The 21,038-nt window shown below is 38.6% G+C and overlaps 1 protein-coding gene across 1 annotated transcript in view; it reads right to left on the bottom strand.

Moving 5' to 3' along the window:
* Window positions 1-10,155, bottom strand: part of AKT3 (v-akt murine thymoma viral oncogene homolog 3) — a gene marked incomplete at its 3' end in the record, with an annotated part of 202,716 nt that extends 192,561 nt beyond the window's left edge. Inside the window, exon 1 of the mRNA XM_008572488.1 lies at window positions 10,074-10,155. Coding sequence (XP_008570710.1) covers window positions 10,074-10,078 — 5 coding nt within the window. The remainder of the gene's footprint in view (window positions 1-10,073) is intronic.
* Between the last annotated feature and the right edge of the window lie 10,883 nt (window positions 10,156-21,038).

Raw genomic sequence — 21,038 nt, 5'->3', positions numbered from 1 at the left:
TGGGACGTCGGGCCGGGCGCGAGGACCCGCACCTGGAAGCCCAGAGGTGGGCGCGGCCCAAGCCCCGGCACCTCGGGAACCGGGGCCCCGGTCAGTCCACCGCACGAAGCCATTCCCGACTGTCCCGGTGACGTTACCGTCCGGGGCAGCAACGCCTCGCCGGAGGGGCACGCATAGCGCTCGCTGCTGTGAACGTCCGTGACCACACAGGGTGCACCAGTGGCAGTGGGATCGTCATTCACTCACAGTCACCCCCTTTCTAGGGATATTCGTTCTCTTTGACTTTGGGGAAGCCGTGACATGTGACTTTGGCCGGCGAGATACCGTTGCTTTCTTTGGAAGTTCATGGCTCCTGAGAATATTTGCAATGGAGACACGGATTTTGCAAAATGGCCCTATTTTACCCTACGTCACACTCCAGAAAGTTCTGAGTTTACTTTTCTGAGACCCTGTTTCGGTACTTCTCGAAAAACCTGGCAAACACCTGTGTCATTCCACCACGTGGCTCTAGCCCTGTTGATGTACCTGGTGTTTTTATCTCCCATTCTAGATCATGCCGCCTTTGGCATCTTTCTGTAAAAGATCCTCCTCCTGACATGCTCTAACTTCCCTGCTTTTCCATGTCCTGACAACCCTGTGATGGTAGTCATGCTTTTAAACTAAATCCCCTGGTGTTTACACGCCTAGGTCCACATCTTTCCTCTTATGAAATTCATATCAATTAGGACTGTGGACAGGAGCAGGAAACCTAATAAGAAAAGGGTTTTGGGGTTTTTTTAATTCAATCTTCTAAATTTGTAAGGGCAATTTGTTTCCTGATCATTCCAGAACAAAATTTGCCTTTCCCCTTTAACTGTATTTCCCAGAGCGCCATGAGCTGACTAATAAACATAGGGCTGCGTCCCAATTCTGTTCAACTAATCTATGTATAAAATATGCATACATAATTTATTCCCATAATTACCAGACCGCTAACAGTTGCTATTGGCAAAAAGATTCCGTTACAAGTTTCTTGCTGTAAAACACAAAACTGGGTCAGATTTTTATTCTATACTAGCCCAACCCACTTATTATTTTTAAGAAAATACTTTCTTAGGATACCAGCACTAGAAGAGTGTCTCAAGCTCTTTTAAATACTTAGCTCGGAGAGTTGTGGTATTCTGAATTACTGAACTACTAAATATCTCTTACCAATGAGATTGTCATTAGTTTCCAATTTTAACTTCAACATATTTATGAGAACCATAATTTGTCTTATGAGCTATTCTGCCTCAAAATATTTCTCCTGGTCTCATCAGATTGTATAAACCCTAAAATTAAGTATTGTGTAAACTAGAAATTGTATACTCAGTCTCTGGGTTAAGGACAAAACATTTCTTACCCAGCTGGCACCATTGTCAACCAGCTTTGCACTCTCTTGGCCTGGTACACAGAACCAGCTACATGATTTGCAGGGCCCAGTGCTAAATGAAAGGACCCATGCCCGTGAAGCTGCTGCCATGTGCTTTAACTGGCTGTCCAGGGGTTCTTTGGAGAGTTGCTCCTGGGCTCCTCTAACTATGATCTCCCTGTGACACTGGTGAGCACCTTTTCCTTTAGCCAGCTACTCCTGATTCAGCTTCTCTTTCCTTAGCCCTGTTGGAGTATCCCTATTGGAGAGTCTTATCCTCTGGCAGAAGGTCTCCTAGATGGGACACAAGATGACTCCAGGCCAGTTCTCTCTCTCCCATGGGACTATATCTGGGCCACAGGAAACACACAAACATCCTTTGCCCTGGAGGCCATTCCCTCCCCTCTTGATTCTGCTGTGGAAGCAGTTGGGCAGCCTGTTTTCCCAATTTCCTGAATGAGAGTCAGACCCCAGCCCAGAGAATCCACCCCCATTACAGCGAGCACATTCCAGGCTCTCCCAGGGAAGCCCATGGAAGCCCCCTCGCATGAACTGAAGAAGCTTCCTCTACCTTCTCCCCACTGGTGGTGGTGAGGACAACTCTCCCCAGTATAAGCCCTTCACAAATCTCCACTATCTCGAATTTTCTCCACTGTTTTATATTCTTAAAGTGGACGAGAGCATTTGGTTTTGGCCTATTTCCTTCATAATAGTGACCTAGCTTGAAATTTCATACTTTTTGTATCTTGAGATCTCAGTTCAAACTTCAATTTAAAATTCATATTAAAAAGCATATTGTCTGTGGCATTTTCTGTTTTCTCTACTTCTTATTTAGATGTGTATAAAAAATATCAGCTATTATGAAATAAAATATATTTATATTAACAGTGTTCAAGGCACAAAATTAATTAAAATAGTATCGTCTCTACATTTGTATCTCTGTTTAACAAATATGTGCCAACAAATTGCCTTTTTCATACATTATTACATACATTAATGATATTAAATATTTTTAGACTCTTGCCCTTGGTTCACTTCTCACATTTATTTCTTAAAAAATTTTAAAGTTGAACACTATGAAATTCTATCTCTGAAAATCTTATCATATAGACACCACAAAATCAAGAATAAAATATAGAAGTACAATTTGTACCACAAACGGTCACTTGGACAAAGTTTGCATTAAGCCACAAAAACCCCTAGATACAGGCATGAATCAAAAATCAGACAGACTTTGTTTTCTTTGTAAACATGAAAGACTGCCTTGATTTCCCTTTAATGTCTGTGACTCCCAAAGAGGAGTCACCTTCCTTTATTATATATCAAGGAATTAATTCAGAAAACTGGACTTTGGTTTAAGTTTAAACTTAACTTTTTCTTGCTCCATTCAAAGTGCAACCTTGAGTATGCAAAGCTTAGAGAATAACAATTTATTAAATATACATGTTACGCTTGCCTACATCAGGTCTCTTTCCACCCCTCATCTTCTGAAAAGTTATTTCTTTATAGCTGTCTTCTTCCAAATATTTGAGAAAGTCCTCGAGTTACAGGACATCTACAATTTTATTTCTGAGCAAAAGCTTCTTTAGATAACCCATTAGGTAAAACTTCTAAAGCGCAAGGAAAAAGATAAAGTCTCCAACTTTTGTTATTCTTCATGCACTTTCTCTTAATGATGAGTTATCATAAGCCTTTTTTCTTAAATCTCCGGTCAAGATCTTATAAAATTTATTTGCATATTTACCTAGTCCCATTGTCTTCCTTGATGAAATGTTTTAGACCTCGGATCACACAGTTCACATCATAACATTCATTTCTACTTAATTCCATAAACACTTGTTGACTATTCAAACAAAGGTCTAGAGACATCTACGAGTACAACCTGCAGAAATAAGCAACTATATAATTCAAACGGATGCTATGACAGAATTATGTGCCAAAGGACATGAGAACGCACCCTGGCGAACAGCTAACAATGGGGTGAGAGGGAATTAGGCAGGTCAACCTACAGAGAGGTTAATGGCATTTTAGCTGAGTGTTAAATGAGGTCAGAAGTATTTTCCCCTTTCAGCACTGGGAGGAGGGTGTGTGTATGTGTGTGCGTGTGTTGTGTGTTGTGTGTGTGTGTTGTGTGTGTGGTGCGTGTGTGTTGTGTGTGTGTGTGTGTGTATTGTGTGAGTGTGCACCCACTATGGTTGTTATTGCTTATTTTGGAAAAGGAATATATCAAGAGACGTGGTTAGGTAGAGACAAGAGAAGACAAGACATTTTGGACACAGGTAGAAAGGAAGTTTCCAACCACCCCAGCAAAATGGAAGCTCAAAATAGAAATGAAGAAGAGTTCTAGAAACAATGCTACATTTCTGACACACCTGAATTTGGAACATTAAATTCGTGCTCACTGATGATTCATTCATAAATTCATCTATTCTGTGAATTTAATCATTATAACTTCATAAAATAGGAATTCCCACATTACAGATGGTGAAATAGGTTCAGAGAGGTTAAGGAACTTTCCCAGGCTAGCGAGTGACAAAGTCAGGACTCACACCAAGATCTGAGGTATACCACAAGCCAGTGTTCTTTCCAAGAGGCCACTTTGCTCTTTCCCAAAGTTTGGCGGGGAAGAGAAGACGAGTCATAGCCAGAAGGGAATCCAGGGAAATATGAGACTTTTTTTTTTTTTAAAATAAGAATGGGAGAAAGTAGACAATATATATGGGGAGAGCTGGAAAATGGAGGAAAACGTGCAGCGTTTAGTGAAGAACGATTTTAAAGGCTGTGTGAGGAGAACAAACACGAAGGGGGGGTGAGTACCTCTCCAAGACAAGCATGGAAGTGAAAAGGATTTGCACAGAAGGGAAAGAGTTTTGCAGACAGGTGGGGGAAATGCTACAGCGGTCATACTGCACTGCATGAAGGAGGAATGGCCATGCTCCTTGGGTGCATGGAGGGTGAAGGCTGAACCATACATAATGCCTCACATGCAGTTCCTGGACCATAGTCTCAGATACTAGTCACTGCCCAGATCTGCAGCCCACTCCTTTCAGGACTGAAGCAATCCTTTCTCCAGCTGCTGGGAATGTTGGTCATTGATACCTGTGAAACTCTTTCCAGGAATCGCCCTCAACTGAGAGCCACTTTACCACTAATATGCCCCCTTCGCAATGACTGTACAGTTTCGGAGTGTAAGGTCCAGCCCCCTTGCTGCAGTTCAGGACAAGTCTGCAGGTGCATCTATACCCCAGCACGCCCCCCCCCCTCGGCCAGCACCCCCTCCCCACACGGCCAGGGGATCCTGAGGTCTTTGTGGTGATCGCTCTGCACTTTCCCCCTGCCCTATCCAATCTTGCTTCCTTCACTTCCCCACAAGCTTTTATCCAGAGAGCGCTCCCACAAACTTCCTGCAGGCCAGTCTCCATCTCACTGTCTGTCTCACTGGGAGTGCAACCTAAGAAAACACATAAAACTTCCAAGGGCACCAGTTCCCTGCAAGCGTGGTCAGTACAATAGAAGGAATGCCAGCGTGCCTCAGGAAAACCCAAGTTCAGGGAATGAACAGCTCTGTCCTAGGACAACCTCCTTTCTTCCCACCCTCCTCTTTCCATATGAATTGGAGTTACACTCCTGACGTCTCCTGTCCATTACTCCCTCCTCTCCCAGGAGGTAGGTATCTGATGGGGGATTCGGAGGGGGTAGTAACTGGGCACTTAGCCCATTCTGGGACCCCCATGCTTGATGCTTGGAGGACAAGTTGGCCCAAATGTTCTCCCCATACCAAAAGAGGCCTGCCTTGTGGGAATGGCTTGTAGTTTTCTGGTTCTAGATGAAGTACAATACAAGCCAACTCACTTGTCTGCAGGCCTGCATGCACATTCCCCAATCCAGCTTTTACTGATGTGATGCTGACATTTTCTTTTCCAATGCCCATCTTTTATAATGTATTCTCAGTCAGGACCCAATTCACAGGGGGAGAGAGGGGAGTTATTGTATTCTCTGAAAGCTTTACCCCTACAGTACGTTTGGAAGGGAAAGAAACATTGTTTGGCATTTGGGTGACTCTTTAGGGTGAGAAATGACAAGTAAAGACTGACGAGGAATCTGAGAAATAAACGTGATGTGGAGTGTAAGATAAAGAAAAATATAGTAGTTTTAACATTTAGAAAATGTCCACGAACTCTAGTTCTACATACAAAGCAGTTCCGACCTCAGGAGTGAATCACAGAGTCTGCCCAGGCTCCCAGTCATTAGATTTAAATCATTGTTCCTTTATTCTCCAAATTTGTGGCTTAATTCAAAGGATTCATAAAGAACCAAGCGCTGGCTCTGTTACAAAGCAGAACTGCATCAGCTTTCTGCTAAAATCAGTTTTACCATTAACTTAATTACATTTTATTCCAAAAGATAACTATGCTCAATGAATCCACGTATCAAAACATCTATTAAAGGTTTTTAGAAGTGATGGTAAGGTTGACACTATTTCTATAAATGCCTATTCTAAAATTAACTTAATTTGACCTCATTTTACCCCAAATTACCCTTTGAGAAAAATCTTCAGGCTTAGTCCCAAGTTAAGGATGTCTCTGAAATTTTTCTTTAGCAAGAATTTAGGTAAGGGGCTGGCCCATGGCTCACTCGGTAGAGTGCGGTGCTGATAACACCAAGGCCACGGGTTCGGATCCTATATAGGGATGGCCGGTTTGCTGACAACACCAAGCCAAGGGTTAAGATCCCCTTAGCAGTCATCTTTAAAAAAAAAAAAAAAAAAAAAAAAAGAATTTAGGTAAGATTTGGTTTGTTTTGAGAATAAACAAGATTAAGAAAAATTTACATTTTAGCCAGTTGAGTGCTTTGGGTGTAACCTTTTACAGATTACACATTTAATGTAATTCCACTTCTGATGTTAATTTTTTTTACTCCACAAACTAATCTGAAGGAATAAGGTTTCAAGGGCTAGAAAATATACATTTGGCTTTTCTCATCTGTTTGGTTCAATGTTAGAATTTCTAAGGTACTATTAAGTATTGATTAAATGAATCCTTAAATCATTGGTTGCTTGCCAGCCATGTGCTTGCCAATAATGCTATTACTTTTCCTCTGAAGCATGCAGATTTCATACAAAAATGGAAGCTAGGCAACTGTAATTTTTCTTCATTGATAATAAGATTGTGGGGTGCAGGAAGTTGGGGAAGGAGGACCCTTCGACTTCTCCATCCTACTGTAATTTTTCTCTGACATGAGTCGAAGGATATGAGATAATATGACAGCTCTGTTCTCAGAGGTGATGATGAGTTTGTGCTGAGCTATTGACACTCATACCTGGGCCTCTTGTGATCAATGACACTCCATTTGGAGACGGCTGACTGGGGTTAATGGTGCAATCTGTGGCTTTGGAACAGAGTTCTTCTCTATGTGAAACTAATTGGCCCATATGGGGATTAAACTGGTGACAGTGTCCTCATTTGTCAACCCATCTATTCAGCGTTTGAATCTGGTTGTGTTTGAGGACTGCCCCAAATTCAATCAATGTCCTTTCAAATCATGCTATCATAACATCAGAATGAGGAAGAGGTATTCTTTAAATATACAAGTGATTTGTCAACCGAAATCACTGTAAGAAAATCATTATAAATTAAATAATAATTCTATTGCCAATTATTCTTAAATGAATATCCTTGTACTGTGAGAAACAACAGGAGGAAGTCTTTTTCCAATCAAGTACATTACTCCACTGCAAATTCCAGAATTACTTCAAAATTGCCATGACATGCCTTCAGCCCCCACCCGACTGCCTAGTGACTGCATCAAAAGTTGCCACCACAACTAGCCCTTTCCCAAAACAGCATATTTAAAACTAGAACTAGACCTTCTTTCCTTCACTTGATGTTTCTTTGTTTCTATGTCCACCAGAACGCTTTCTTTAATCCTGACCCCAGCGTAATTTTTTTAAATCCATTTACCATTTACATGATTAATGTCCTGACTTTGGAAAAAAACCCCACCATTTGCCACCAAATAGAGAACCATACTTCTATTCAGATTTAAAGAACATATCTCAACAATGCAACACATTCAAAAATTTAAAACTTTTTAAGGTCAACTTACATTTTCTCTCAGTTCTCATGATTAACCTGATACCCTTTTCCAATTCAACGGATTAATATCTGACTCCTGCATGTAAAAGCAGGCCCCAAATTGTCAGTTTAGTTTGCTGTGGTCGAACCTACAGCATAGTGGAAATGAAAAGGTTAAATAGGAAGCCCAAGAGGGAGGTGATAATGAGGCACCAGGATATCATGGTGACCACATTTTTACCCAATAGAAAAGCATTTTCTTTACCTAAACCACCATTAAGAAGTTATTTTTTCCTGCCAAAAATTTTTTTTTAAATAAGTGCTCTTTGAGCAGCTACAGAAATAGAAAGCATTTCCCACAAACAGTAGTAAAGTCCCAAACATAAGAAATTGGCAGAGAGATGTTGACCAATAAGAGCGTGGGACATTAGAAAAGCATCAGAACTTTGACAAAGAGATAGGAGTCGTGAGAACCGGCCTCTGAAATCCTGGGTCTCCGGCTTGCAAAGGGCAAAATCAGCCTCCATGACTGCATGAACCCGTACCTTAGAGAAGAATGCTTTACTTAGCATGTGCAACATATTATATTTGCATGAGTGAACTATATATGTGAAATGAAGAATGCACACATAACTTTTTTTAGTCCTATATTGACTTTTATCTTCATCTTTTTAAAATTGTGAAATATAATATTTACGCAGAAAGTAAATCAAACATTTAGGTCGATGGACCAATATTTTTAAAGCAAACATGTATGTTACTGCCATCCAGGTCCAAAAAACAGAACATAAGCAGCACCCCAGAATCCAGTGTGCTCTTCCCCAATCACAGCCCCTCTGCCCTCAAGAGTAACCACTACCCCGTCTTTTGGGACAATCATTTCCTTGGTTTTCATTATGATGTTTCTCTAATGTATCAGTTCACAAACAATACATTAATTTTTTGACTTTCTCTTTGTTTCCAATATAATGTTTTTGGTTTTTTTTTTTTAAGATGACTGGTAAGGGGATCTTAATCCTTGACTTGGTGTTGTCAGCACCACGCTCTCCCAAGTGAGCTCACCGGCCATCCCTATATGGGATCCAAACCGGTGGCCTTGGTGTTATCACCACCGCACTCTCCCAAGTGAGCCACGGGCGGCCCTCAATACAATGTATTTATTTTATTTATTTTATTTACTTTTTTTGTGTGTCTTTTTCGTGACCGGTAAGGGGATCGCAACCCTTGGCTTGGTGTCTCCCGCACCGCGCTTAGCCAGTGAGCGCACCGTCCATTCCTATATAGGATCCGAACCCGCGGCGGGAGCGTCACTGCACTCCCAGCGCCGCACTCTCCCGAGTGCGCCACAGGGCCGGCCCAATACAATGTATTTAAAATTAATCCATATTGTTGTGAGGAGCTATATATTTTCACTTTACTGCTGTATGATATTCCATTGCATTAATATATTATGATTATTTTAGAATTTTGACTATTTTATCTAAACCCAAATTTATTGATAAAATGTTTATAATATCTATATACTTGCAATATATGTATATCTGTATGACTATATCAGCTTTCTTTTGGTTAGTATTTAAATAAAGCATCCTTTTTTGTCCTTCTACTTTAAACCTTTTTGTATCCTTATGTTCTGTATGAATTTTTTTAAGTCTGACAATTTTGTCTTTTCACCAAAACACTCAGTTCATTCACATTTAACAATTGATAAAATCGTACTGTAAAAAAACTCCTATCCTATTTGATAGTTTCTATTTGTTCTGCTTGTTTTAGACTCCTTTTCCTCTTTTAAAAAGACATGGCCCTGGGGCCGGCCCGTGGCTCACTCGGGAGAGTGCGGTGCTGATAACACCAAGGCCACGGGTTCGGATCCCATATAGGGATGGCCGGTTGGCTCACTGGCTGAGCATGGTGCTGACAACACCAAGTCAAGGGTTAAGATCCCCTTACCAGTCATCTTTTAAAAAAATAAAATAAAATAAAATAAATAAAAAGACATGGCCCTGATTTCCACCTTCGCTTTCTGTATCTTAAGAAGAAGCTCATTTGAAAGATCCTAGTTCAATACAAGCACATAAAGCCTCTGGAAAATACTAGCTAAGGTCCAGCGGGCTCCCTTTAATAAGGCCATTTCTTGACCAGGTTTCCACTGTTGCAGAGCCTGACTGGTGTTCCCCGCCTCCTTCCAAGTCCCTCATAAACATACAGAATTGCACAGGATGAGGCCCTTCTACCAGAGCTCTGCTTCTCAAGCACGCCTCTCTACGTGATAAAGAAAAATGCCTGTCTGCCTTCAAGTTTTCCTAACCTTGTCAGAGGTAGGGTCTGGGGCGCCCAATAGTTGGCCTCAACCCAAACCATCCTCTTACCAGGTTCTTGACTCTGCCACAGTTAAGAATTCAAGGGCAGAGTCACAGTAGAAAGCAAGAATAGGTTTAACATAACGAATATGAGGTACAGATTTCAGAGACCGAGCAGGGCCTACATCAAGTTTAACAACAAAAGCAAGAAATATATACTCAAAGTTCAGTACAGAATGCAGGATGGCTCAAGAGAGCCAGCAGCCACCTGCTAACAGTAAACTCAATGTGAAAATAAAGCACACGCACCACATTCTGAGAAACGCAGCCTTCCCTGGAGAGAGTCAGCAAAACACGCCTAGGCCTGAGATTCAGCTTTTATAGTTTCATGTCTAATGAATATTCAATTAAGGGGGGGGTGGGTCTCACTTATGTAGCTTAGTCTTGCACATGCTCAGTTGGTCCCCTTTTGGAGCATGTTCATTGGTCAAATCCTATCACATGCACCAGACATATTCACGAATATTCTGTGCTCTCTAGAACCTACAGTGGAAGGCCATTCCGAGGATAAATTCCACTTTACTGAGCATGTCTAGCTACTAGGGTTCTATAACCTGTGTCCAGTGAGCATGCGCAGACACTGGGTTTGCATAAGCCAGGCCCTTGAGGTCTCATTTTCTCAGTTGATAGGTTTAACTGGCTACAATAACTTTCCTCTAGGAGAGGGCCTAGAAGAGGGGTCTGAAACCTTGAGAATGTCTTGAAACCCAGAGGTGTGTCCTGAAACCTGCGTCAAGGGAAACTGAACACCTCCTGTCTCATTAATCAACCTGGCTTTATGTTTGTGTCTGTCATGGTAGTGTATGTGTGTGCATGCCTCTTAGACCAGCACCTTTCTTACCTTGTTTTCGAGTGATTGCTGTTCATCATTTTTTTTTTGTCCTCTATTGACTGGGTGATTAATCTTTGTCTATTATTTTAATAATTACTTGAGAAATTACAACATACAAAATTAAAAAGTTTGAAGCCTAAAGTAAATCAATACCTTCCCCCTCCTCAGCAAGTGATGGGAGGGACCAAAAAAAAAAACAAAATAAAAACAGCGATGCTTACGGGCCGGCCCGTGGCTCACTCGGGAGAGTGTGGTGCTGATAACACCAAGGCCATGGGTTCGGATCCCATATAGGGATGGCCGGTTGCTCACTGGGTGAGCGTGGTGCTGACAACACCAAGTCAAGGGTTAAGATCCCCTTACCGGTCATCTTTTTAAAAAAAAAAAGAAAAAAAAAGAAAGAAAAAGCCAACAGCTAATATCATAATCAATGTTGAATGCCTGAAAGCTTTTTTTCACCAAGCTCAGGGAAAAGACCAGGAAACTGCTTTTACTATTTCTATTTAACATAATTCTGGAATCCTAGCCACAGCAATTAGACAATCAAAAGAAGTTAAAGGCATGCATTGAAAAGAGAAGTAAAATGATTTTTAAAAAAAAAAAAAAAAAAAAAAAAAAAACAGCGATGCTTTAACCCCGTTCCCTTCACACCTACCAAATTAGTGTATTTTTGCAGTAGTGTACCTTAATTAAATATCTTTTTAAAAACGATTCCCACAAGACATTATTACCAATGTTTATAAAGTCAATTATTGTTTTATTTACCCAAACATTTACCATTTTCTTTCCTCTCTATTCTTTTGAGCATCTTGGATCATCCTTCCAGAAGTACATCCTCTAGCAGAGTGCTTCTTAAACTATCTGTTGTGAAGGACCTGTTTTTTTCTTTTAATCATCAGAGGCTAACATTTTTTAAAAGTACAGTAATATGAATTACTAAGAAAAAGTTAAATGAATCAACCAAAGACCTACAAAATACAAACCCCGCATGCTTATTATTGGATTCAATAGACATAAAAGAACTCTGTCAAATTGCCATAAAATTTTCCAAATGCTTCCTCTGAGTTCCTGAGCTTCTCTCATCTGGACTGGAAGCAAATGCTTGCAGATGGACCTCACTTTGAGGAGCTCTGCTTAACGTTTACTTAGTGAAGACCTACCTTCTGGTAATGTACTCTCTCAATTTTTATGTCTGAAAATGCCTTTTCTAAACCCTCATTTAAAAAATAAACTTAAAAAAAATAGATATTTTCCTACATACATTTAATAACACATTTGTTGAGATATAATTCTCATAGCCTAAAATTCACCCTTATAAAGCGCATTTTTCAGTGATTCAGTATATTCAGAGGTGTCCAACCATAAATGAACTTTTTTGATATAGTACAGTATATATACAGAAAATTGCACATATCCTAAGAGTTTTTTTCTGTAGAATATTAATTAATTATATAATAGTTTACATTTCTTTCTTCTTTAGTTAGATCATTGAGGGTACAACTTGTCTGCCATGTTACACTTGTTTCCAGTATGTGATATAAAAGAGTAAGAGATTTATTCTGTGAGTACAAAATGAGGGAAATCATAAGAGGTTTCTAAGGAAAGAAATTGGGACTGGAAAGAGACTTAATGCAAGAAATCATGAAAAATTCACTAAGTAAGTTAATGAATCAAAGGAGGTATGCTGATACCAAATATAATTTTAAGACTATTTCTGTTGAGCAATAGGAAAAAAAGAAACTAGACGTAGCTTGAAGTCACTTGCTTATTACTTTCATCAGAACATTAAGGAAGAAGAGACTTAGGGTTATTAATATGTTTTCTAGGAAAGCCTGTAAATCACTGTAATCGAGGGGAACAGATAAAGCATTTGAAGAAGGGATTTTGGTTTGAGTCTCAGCTTTGCTATGTAACAGGTATGCAAAATTGGGGGAAATACGTAATAAGACTTCAGTTTTGTCATCTGTAAAAATAAGATAATAATTGTACTTAAATAAATGGTCATTGTAAAGTTAACATGAGAGACTTGTCAAAGAGTTTGATGTGATGGTTAATTTTATGTGTCAACTTGGATCGGCAAAGGAATGCCCAGGTAGCTGGTAAAACATGATTCCTAGCTTTGTCTGTGAGGGTGTTTCTGGAAGAGAAATTAGCATTTGAATCAGGAAGCTGAGAAGAAAAGACTGTTCTCAACAAGGTGTGTTGGCATCATCCAAGCAGTTGAAGGTCTGATAGAACAAACAGGTGGAGGAAGGGTGGGGCACTCTCTCTTCTTGAGCTGGGACATCCATCTTCTCCTGCCCTTGGACATTGGAGCTCTGACTTCTCAGGCTTTCGAACTCCAAGACCCCACCCCCACCCCTACTCCTCCTTTTCGGGCCTTCAGACTTGTCTGGGAGTTGCACCATCAGCTACCTTCCATGGTTTTCATGGACTCAGACTAAGTTAGACCTTTGGCTTTCCTGTGTCTCTAGTTTGCAGATGGCAGATCGTGCTGTTACCGACAGGCCAGGCTCGGCTTGCCCTCTTGTGTTAAACAAATCACCTGAAAGTCCAAAAGTTGATGCAAGGATTGGAAGGCTTATTCAGATTACTGGTACTCAACTAAATGTCTAACCCAGCAAACAAACAAAGAGAAAAGAGGAGCAGTGGAGTCCAGTTTAGCCTAGTCCTAATTGGCGGGCCCAACCTATTCCATTAACAGTAATTGATGAAAGCTGTTCTCCCCACTGTTTTCAGCATAAAGAAGAAAAGTAACGACTAGATTTAAATCAGAAAAACAAAGCATAGCCAGGAGCCCTCCAGGGTGCACTTATGCAGAACAGAAGAGGGCTCGGAAAATCAGAAACAAAGCATAGCCGGCAGCCCTCCAGGGTGCACCTACATAGTAGTGAATACAATCCAACCAAACAGTGAAGAGGGCTCAGAAAATCAGACAAAGGTAAAGAGAACAAAGCATTGCCTTTTCAGAAGTTAGGCCAGGGACTCCAGGAGAGATCAACCAGCAGCAGAGACATGGGAGCAAAATAGTCCCAGTGGCCACTTGCCTCTTGCAGCTAGAGTCTTCTCTGGTGCCCAAAGCTTTCCAATTTTTGCCAGTGATTAAATTAGTCTCTCGGATTCCAAAGTCATAGAAATAAACAATGTACCCAACAGTAAAGCAAGCAACACTTTATTAATAAGGGGTGGTAGCAACAGTAAAGCTAGCCCCCCGAGGGGAGCTATTCAGGGTCTTTTATAGGGAAAGGAGTTAAAAGCTATAGGCCAGCATCACTGGAGGTGGTCCGTTCTGTTCTTCCCGGCTGCATCATGGGCACATGCTCAGTAGGTCCAAGAAGGCAGCAGTGTTCATCATCGTCACCTCAGGAAGGTCATTGTAGCAGTCACCTTGATGCTTTGTGTGCAGGTGGGAATTCCTAAAGTGGTCTTAAGGTTAATCTGTAACTTTTATTATTATGGTAAAACAAGCCTGGGGGAAGGGTTTTGCAATTCAGTCAATATCTGTTTCCTCCCTATCTCAGTCTGTTTTGTCAGGGCAGCCCATGGGTGGGGTAATCATTTGCCCTGGGGGTCTCATGACTGAGTAGTGGAAAAGTAACAAAACGTCCTCTGCAGGGAAAATGGAGTCAGTTTGGTTGACAGGCCTAGCCTTACTCTGTTTCAGTGCGACTTCTTGGCCTCCATAATCACTTGAGCCACTCCCTCATAATTTTATATAGCTGGGTCATATAGGTCATGTACTTAACTTTATAAGAAAGTCCAAGGGCCGGCCTGTGGCTCACTCGGGAGAGTGCGGTGCTGATAACACCAAGGCACCGGGTTTGGATCCCACATAGGGATGGCCGGTTCGCTCACTGGGTGAGCGTGGTGCTGACAACACCAAGCCAAGGGTTAAGATCCCCTTACCAGTCATCTTTTTAAAAAAAAAAGAAAGTCCAAACTTTTTTCCAAAGTGACTGCCATTTCACCATTTCACATTTCTTCCAGAAATGTATGAGAGTTGCAATGCTCCAAACACTCACCAACACTTAGTATTATGTATTATAAGTCATACGAATTTTCCCCATTCTGATGTGTGTGTTGTGTTCTCTCATCAAGGTTTTAATTTAATTTTAATGATGTTGAACAACTTTTCATATACTCATTGGACATGATTATATTGTCTTTTTTTTTTTTAAAAAAAAAGCCAAAGGAGCTACTTGGTATTTTTTTTGTTTTATTTTTGTCAGCTGGCCAATGAGAGATCTGAACCTGCAACCTTGGTGTTACAAGGCTGTGCTCTAACCAACTGAGCTAATGGCCAGCCCTTATGTTCTTTTGTGAAGTGTCTTCTTAAATCATTTGCCCATTTCTTTTGTTACTGGAATGTTTGTCTTCGTAAGTTGTATTCTACATACAGGTCCTTTGTTAGATATATAAGTTGCTAATATTTTCTCCCAGTTAGTGGCCTATTTTCATAATGGTATTTTTTGAAGAGCAGAATTTCTAAATGTAATTGAATCCAATTTATTGATATTTTCTTTATGCTTTTTGTATCATATCTTAGAAATCTTTACATGACGATTTTCTCCTATCTCCTAAAAGTTCTCTTCTAATTGTTTTATAGTTTCACCTATTACATTTAGGTCTAAGAGCCATTTGGGGTTAAATTTTTGTGTGTAGTGTGAGGCTCTGTACACGAAAAGGGTTGAGGTTCATTTTTTTCCCCATATGGATATCTAGTTATTTCAGTATCTTTTCTTGAAAAGACTATTGTCTTCAGACTTTTGTCAAAATCAAATGTCTGTATATATGTGGGTCTATTTCTGGATTCCCTATTCTGTTGTGTTGATGTATATGTTTGTACTTATTCCAATACCATACTCCATTGATTATGGTAGTTTTATAGTAAGTCTCAAAATCAGTAGTAGTAAGCCCACCAACATTGCTCCTCTCCTTCAAAATTGTTTTATCTGTTCTAGGTTATTCCCATTTTCTTTCTTTTTTTTAAAAAACATGACCGGTAAGGGGATCCTAACCCTTGACCTGGTGGTGTCAGCACCACGCTCAGCCAGTGAGCGAACCAGCCATCTGTATATGGGATCCGAACCCGGGGCCTTGGTGTTATCAGCACCGCACTCTCCCGAGTGAGCCACGGGCCAGCCCAGGTTATTCCCATTTTCGTAAAAATTTTAGAGTCAGCTTGTCAATTCCTACAAAAAAATCTCGTTAGGGTCGTGATCAAAATTTCATTGAATCTCTAGATCAATTTGTGGATAATTAACATCTTAAAGATACTGAATTTTCCACCCATGATTATGGCATATCTCATTACTGATTTAGGTGATTTAAAATGTTTCCTTAATAATGTTTTTTAGTTTTCAACATATAGATCTTACATATTCTTTTTTTTTTTTTTTTTAAAGATGACCGGTAAGGGGATCTCAACCCTTGGCTTGGTGTTGTCAGCACCACGCTCAGCCAGTGAGCAAACCGGCCATCCCTATTTAGGATCCGAACCCGTGGCCTTGGTGTTATCAGCACCGCACTCTACCGAGTGAGCCACTGACCAGCCCATAGATCTTACATATTCTTACTAGTTTTATTCCTACATGTTTTATGGTCTTTGAAGCCATTATAAATGGCACTTTTTAATAAATTTTATTTTCTAATCATTTGCTGGTAGTATACAGAAATACAACTGATATTTGTATATTGATCTTGCATGAGTATCATAGAACTTTGCTAAATTACTTACCAATTTCTAGTAGTGTTTACATATATGATCTTGTCATCTACAAATAAAGACAGTTTGATTTCTTTTTTTCTTTCAGATCTGTATGCTTTTTATTTATTTTCTTTGCCTTATTACACTGGTTAGGACTTCCAGTGTAACATTAAATAGAAGTGATGAAGGGAGGTAGGGTATTTTACCATTAAGTAAAATGTTATCTCTTTTTTTCACTGCCCCCCTTTCAAAGTTGAGAATTCCTTTCTATTCCTAATTTTCTAAGAACAATTTTTTTTTTTTTTTTTTTAAAGATGACCGGTAAGGGGATCTTAACCCTTGATTTGGTGTTGTCAGCACCACGCTCAGCCAGTGAGCGAACCGGCCATCCCTATATGGGATCCGAACCCAGGGCCTTGGTGTTATCAGCACCGCACTCTCCCAAGTGAGCAACCGGGCCGGCCCTCTAAGAACTTTTAAACATGAATTTATGTTGAATTTTGCCCTACGCTTTTTATGCATCTATTGAGATACGTATTTGGTTTTTCTCCTTTGTTTTTATAGATTACCTTAGTTGATTTTTGAATGTTAAACCAGCCCAGTATTCTTTGGATAAATCAATCCCCTTCGATTATGATGTGATGTATTATCCTTTTTACATATTGCTTAGATTGATTTGTTATTTTTTGAAAGGATTTTGCATCTCTGTTCATAAAAGATATTGGTCTGTAGTAGTCTCTTCTTGTAATGTCTTGTTTTCAGAGTATCTTCCCATAAAATGAGTTGAAAATTATTCACTTTACCTCTATTTTCTGAAAGAGCTTGTATAGGATTGGTATTATTTATACCTTAAATGTTTGATAGAATTTACTTGGGACACTCTCTGGGTATGCAGTTTTTCCTTTTGGAAGGTTTTTAAAAATTAATGGATATTCAGATTTTCAATTTCATCTTGTGTCAATTTTGGAGCTTCATTTCTTTTAATAAATTTTTCATTTTATGTAAATTGCTGGATTTATTGGCATAAATTTAATCATAAAATTCTTTTACTGTCTTCTTCAAGTCTATAGGTTTATGGTGATAGCTCTTCTTTCACTCCTGATATTAGTAATTTGAGTCATTTATCTTTTGATAAGTGAAGCTAAAGGTTTATTAATTTTAATAAAAATGTTTTATCTTTTATAGAATCTGCTTTTGAATTTATCTGTTTTCTCTATTGCTTCTCTGTTTTCTATTTTATTGATTTCTGGTCTCTTTATTATTTCCTTCCTTCTAATTCCTTTGAGTTTAATTTGTTTCAATTTCTTGAAATGGAAGCTTAAGTGTCTAATTTAGATCATTCTTTTTTCTAAAATAAACATTTAAATTTCCCTCTACACACTGCATCACACATGCGTTGGTGTTTGATGTTTTCTTTGTCAGTCAATTATTCTTATTTCTGTTATATTTTCTCTTTGACCATAGTTTATTTAGATATGTATTGTTCAATTTTCACATGTTTTGGGTTTTTCCAGATATGGTCTTATTTATTTGTATTTTTAATCTGTCATAAGTCGTGGCATACTCTGTATGATTTCCATCCTTTTAAATGTATTGATAATTGTTTCATGACTCAGCATATAATCTATCTTCTTGAATGTTTCATATTCACTTAAAAATAATGAATATAGGGCTGAGCCCGTGGCACATTCGGGAGAGTGCGGTGCTGGGATCGCAGCAGCGCTCCCGCCGTGGGTTCGGATCCTATATACGGATGACCCCGGTGCGCTCACTGGCTGAGCACGGTGCGGCCAGTCTCAAAAAGGACAAAAAAATAAAAAATAAAAAAATAAAAAAGTAAAAAAAAATAATGCATATATTTTTCTGTTGTTGGATATAGTGCTTTATAAATGCCAATTAGGTCAGGTTTATTGTTAATGCTATTTAACTTTATTGTATCCTTATTAATTTTCTGTATATTTGATTTATCAATTGCCAAGAGAGGAGTGGAAATATATTTCCAAATATAATCGTGGATTTGGTCATTTCTCCTTTTAGTTCTGCCTTTTGTAATGTCTTTAAAATCTTTGTTATTGAATGCATATACATTCAGGATTTTAATGTCTTCTTAACACCTCGATCCCTTCTCATTATGAAATGTCCCTTTTTATTAATGAGAATATACTTTTTTGTAATGTCTACTTCTTCTTATATTAATATAGCCACTCCAGGGCCGGCCCGTGGCTCACTCGGTAGAGTGCGGTGCTGATAACACCAAGGCCACGGGTTCAGATCCCATATAGGGATGGCCGGTTTGCTCATTGGCTGAGCGTGGTGCTGACAACACCAAGCCAAGGGTTGAGATCCCCTTACCGGTCATCTTTTAAAATAAAAAAAAAAAAAAAAAAAAAAAAAATATATATATATATATATATATATATATAGCCACTCCAGCTGCCTTAGGATCAGCATTTGCATGGTATATTTTTATTATTCTTCTACTTAACCAATTTGTATTTTTAAATTTAAAGTATGTTTCTTGTAGACAGCATATATTTTGGTCTCGCTTTTTTTGCCCAATCTGACTTTTAATCGGCGAGTGTAGAGAAGTGGTCATTAATGTATGGACCCCTGGAAGTATCCAAGGCCCTTGCAAGGGTGTTTGTGAGATCGAAATTATTTCCATAATAATACTAGAATGTTATTTTCTTTTTCACTGTGGGGACATTTGCACTAATTGCATAAAAGCTGCGGAGGGTAGAATTGCCTTAGCATGAATCAGGGCATTGGTGCCAAACTGTTCTGTAGTCGTTAACATTCAACATATACTTGCAAAAAAAGAAAAAATTAAAGTTATGCTTAAGAACCTACTTGATCCAGGAGCAAAATGTATTAATTTTGTTACATACATATCATTTAAATATTTCTGTTTTTTGAATTGGAAACACACATAGACCACTTCTGCTATGTATTGAACTATAATATCCTGAGTAAAAGTACTTGTGGGATTATTTTTGTTGCAAGCTGAACTAGCCACTCTTTTAATGGAACACCACTTTTACTTGGAAGAACCAACGAGATATAGTAATTCAAACCTACATATTTGGCAGTGATTTTCTCAAAAATAAGTGTAGTGATCCTGTCACTTCAGGGAAAACTACTGTTATATTTTTGGCAACTGATAACATTTGGGCTCTCAAGTAAAAATTAAAATTTTGGAAAACTTGTACTTGCCACCATGAACTTGACAGATTCCTACAGATGAGGTTAGTAGTGATATGAACAACTGTAAATTTTTTAATATTGTATATTGAAATGTGTCAACATTTAGAAGATCTAAAAATCTCAATGAACCAATACTTTCTGAATGATTAATGCATTATGCCATAAGGGTAAAATAAACAAATGCTAGCTGGACAAGTGGATATTAGTGTACTTGACAATGAAAAGTTCACGGATATGATTTCACTTTCCACATTGCAACTAATCTTTAAGGAACTACCATTTGTCAGGATTTAATATGGTATCAAAGATGAATATCCACAATTACGTGGAAAAGCTATTAAAATACTCCTCCGTTTTCTACCTACGTAACTGTGTAAAGCCAGATTATCTTGTGCTTCAAACAAAACAACATATTGCAAGAGACTGAATGCAAAAACAGGAGTATCTTTCTTCCTTCTATCAAGCCAGACATTAAAGAAGTTTGCAAAAAAATGTAGGACGAGATTATTCTTCTCACTAAATATTTTTGTTTTGATAAATAGTTTTTTGTTCAAAATGTATGTTACTTTGAATAAATGAATATATAAATATATTAAGTATTTATCTTATCTCATTTTTAATAATTTATATATATATATATATATATATATATATATATATTCCACATGAATAAAAACTCTTTGGAATCCTCAATAATTTTTTATAGGGTAAAGGGTCCTCAGACCACAGGTCTGATAATTGCTAGTTTTTACTTTACATTTAATGTAATTATCCATATGGTTGGGTTTGAGATTAACATCTTGTTTGTTTACTATTTGTCTTATCTATTTTTTATTATTCTGTTATTCCTGTCATTTTTTTTTTTGATAAGACACTTTTAGTATTTTATTTCTTCTCTACTGTTGTTTTATTAGTTACTCTTCATTGTTTCTAAATGACATCCATCCCTTGGAGATGAGTAAGTGACTGTCCCCTTTCAGGGGGAGCGTAGTTCCTCCTTTTTGACACAGTTGTTCACTCGTGTTACCTGTTACCTCCTATAGGTAGTAGAGTTTGGTACCCCTGATGTAGGGTTTTATGCCAATGCTAATTTAAGAACCAGAGTAATAATTATTATATCAGATCACCAAAGTGTTTGTCCTCTTTTTCCATTAAATTGCCATTCTAGGTGGAATCCCTTTACTGCCTGAGCTCTTTTTTTAGGGCTTAGGAACTGCTTTTACAAGTTTAATATTAAGCAGATTTAATACATACTCTTTAGAACTGCCAAAACTAGTTCTTTCCGTAAAGAACTGAACTTGAGAGGTCAGTTTATTCTCCAGTATTGGGCTCAAAAGCTCAAGATATATCTGTAAATCTACCTCGTTGATTTTGTTATTATGTCTTTTGTGTCCTTACTAAAACTTTTATCTCTTTGATCTGTCTTGGTTTGAGATATATGTTAAATTCATCTATTATTTGCATGTTTCTA

Source organism: Galeopterus variegatus, unplaced genomic scaffold, assembly GCF_000696425.1.
Source record: "Galeopterus variegatus unplaced genomic scaffold, G_variegatus-3.0.2 Scaffold792, whole genome shotgun sequence".
NCBI classification, from domain to species: domain Eukaryota; kingdom Metazoa; phylum Chordata; class Mammalia; order Dermoptera; family Cynocephalidae; genus Galeopterus; species Galeopterus variegatus.
The sequence above is the reverse complement of the archived record's forward strand: the minus strand, read 5'-3'. Positions and strand labels throughout refer to the sequence as shown.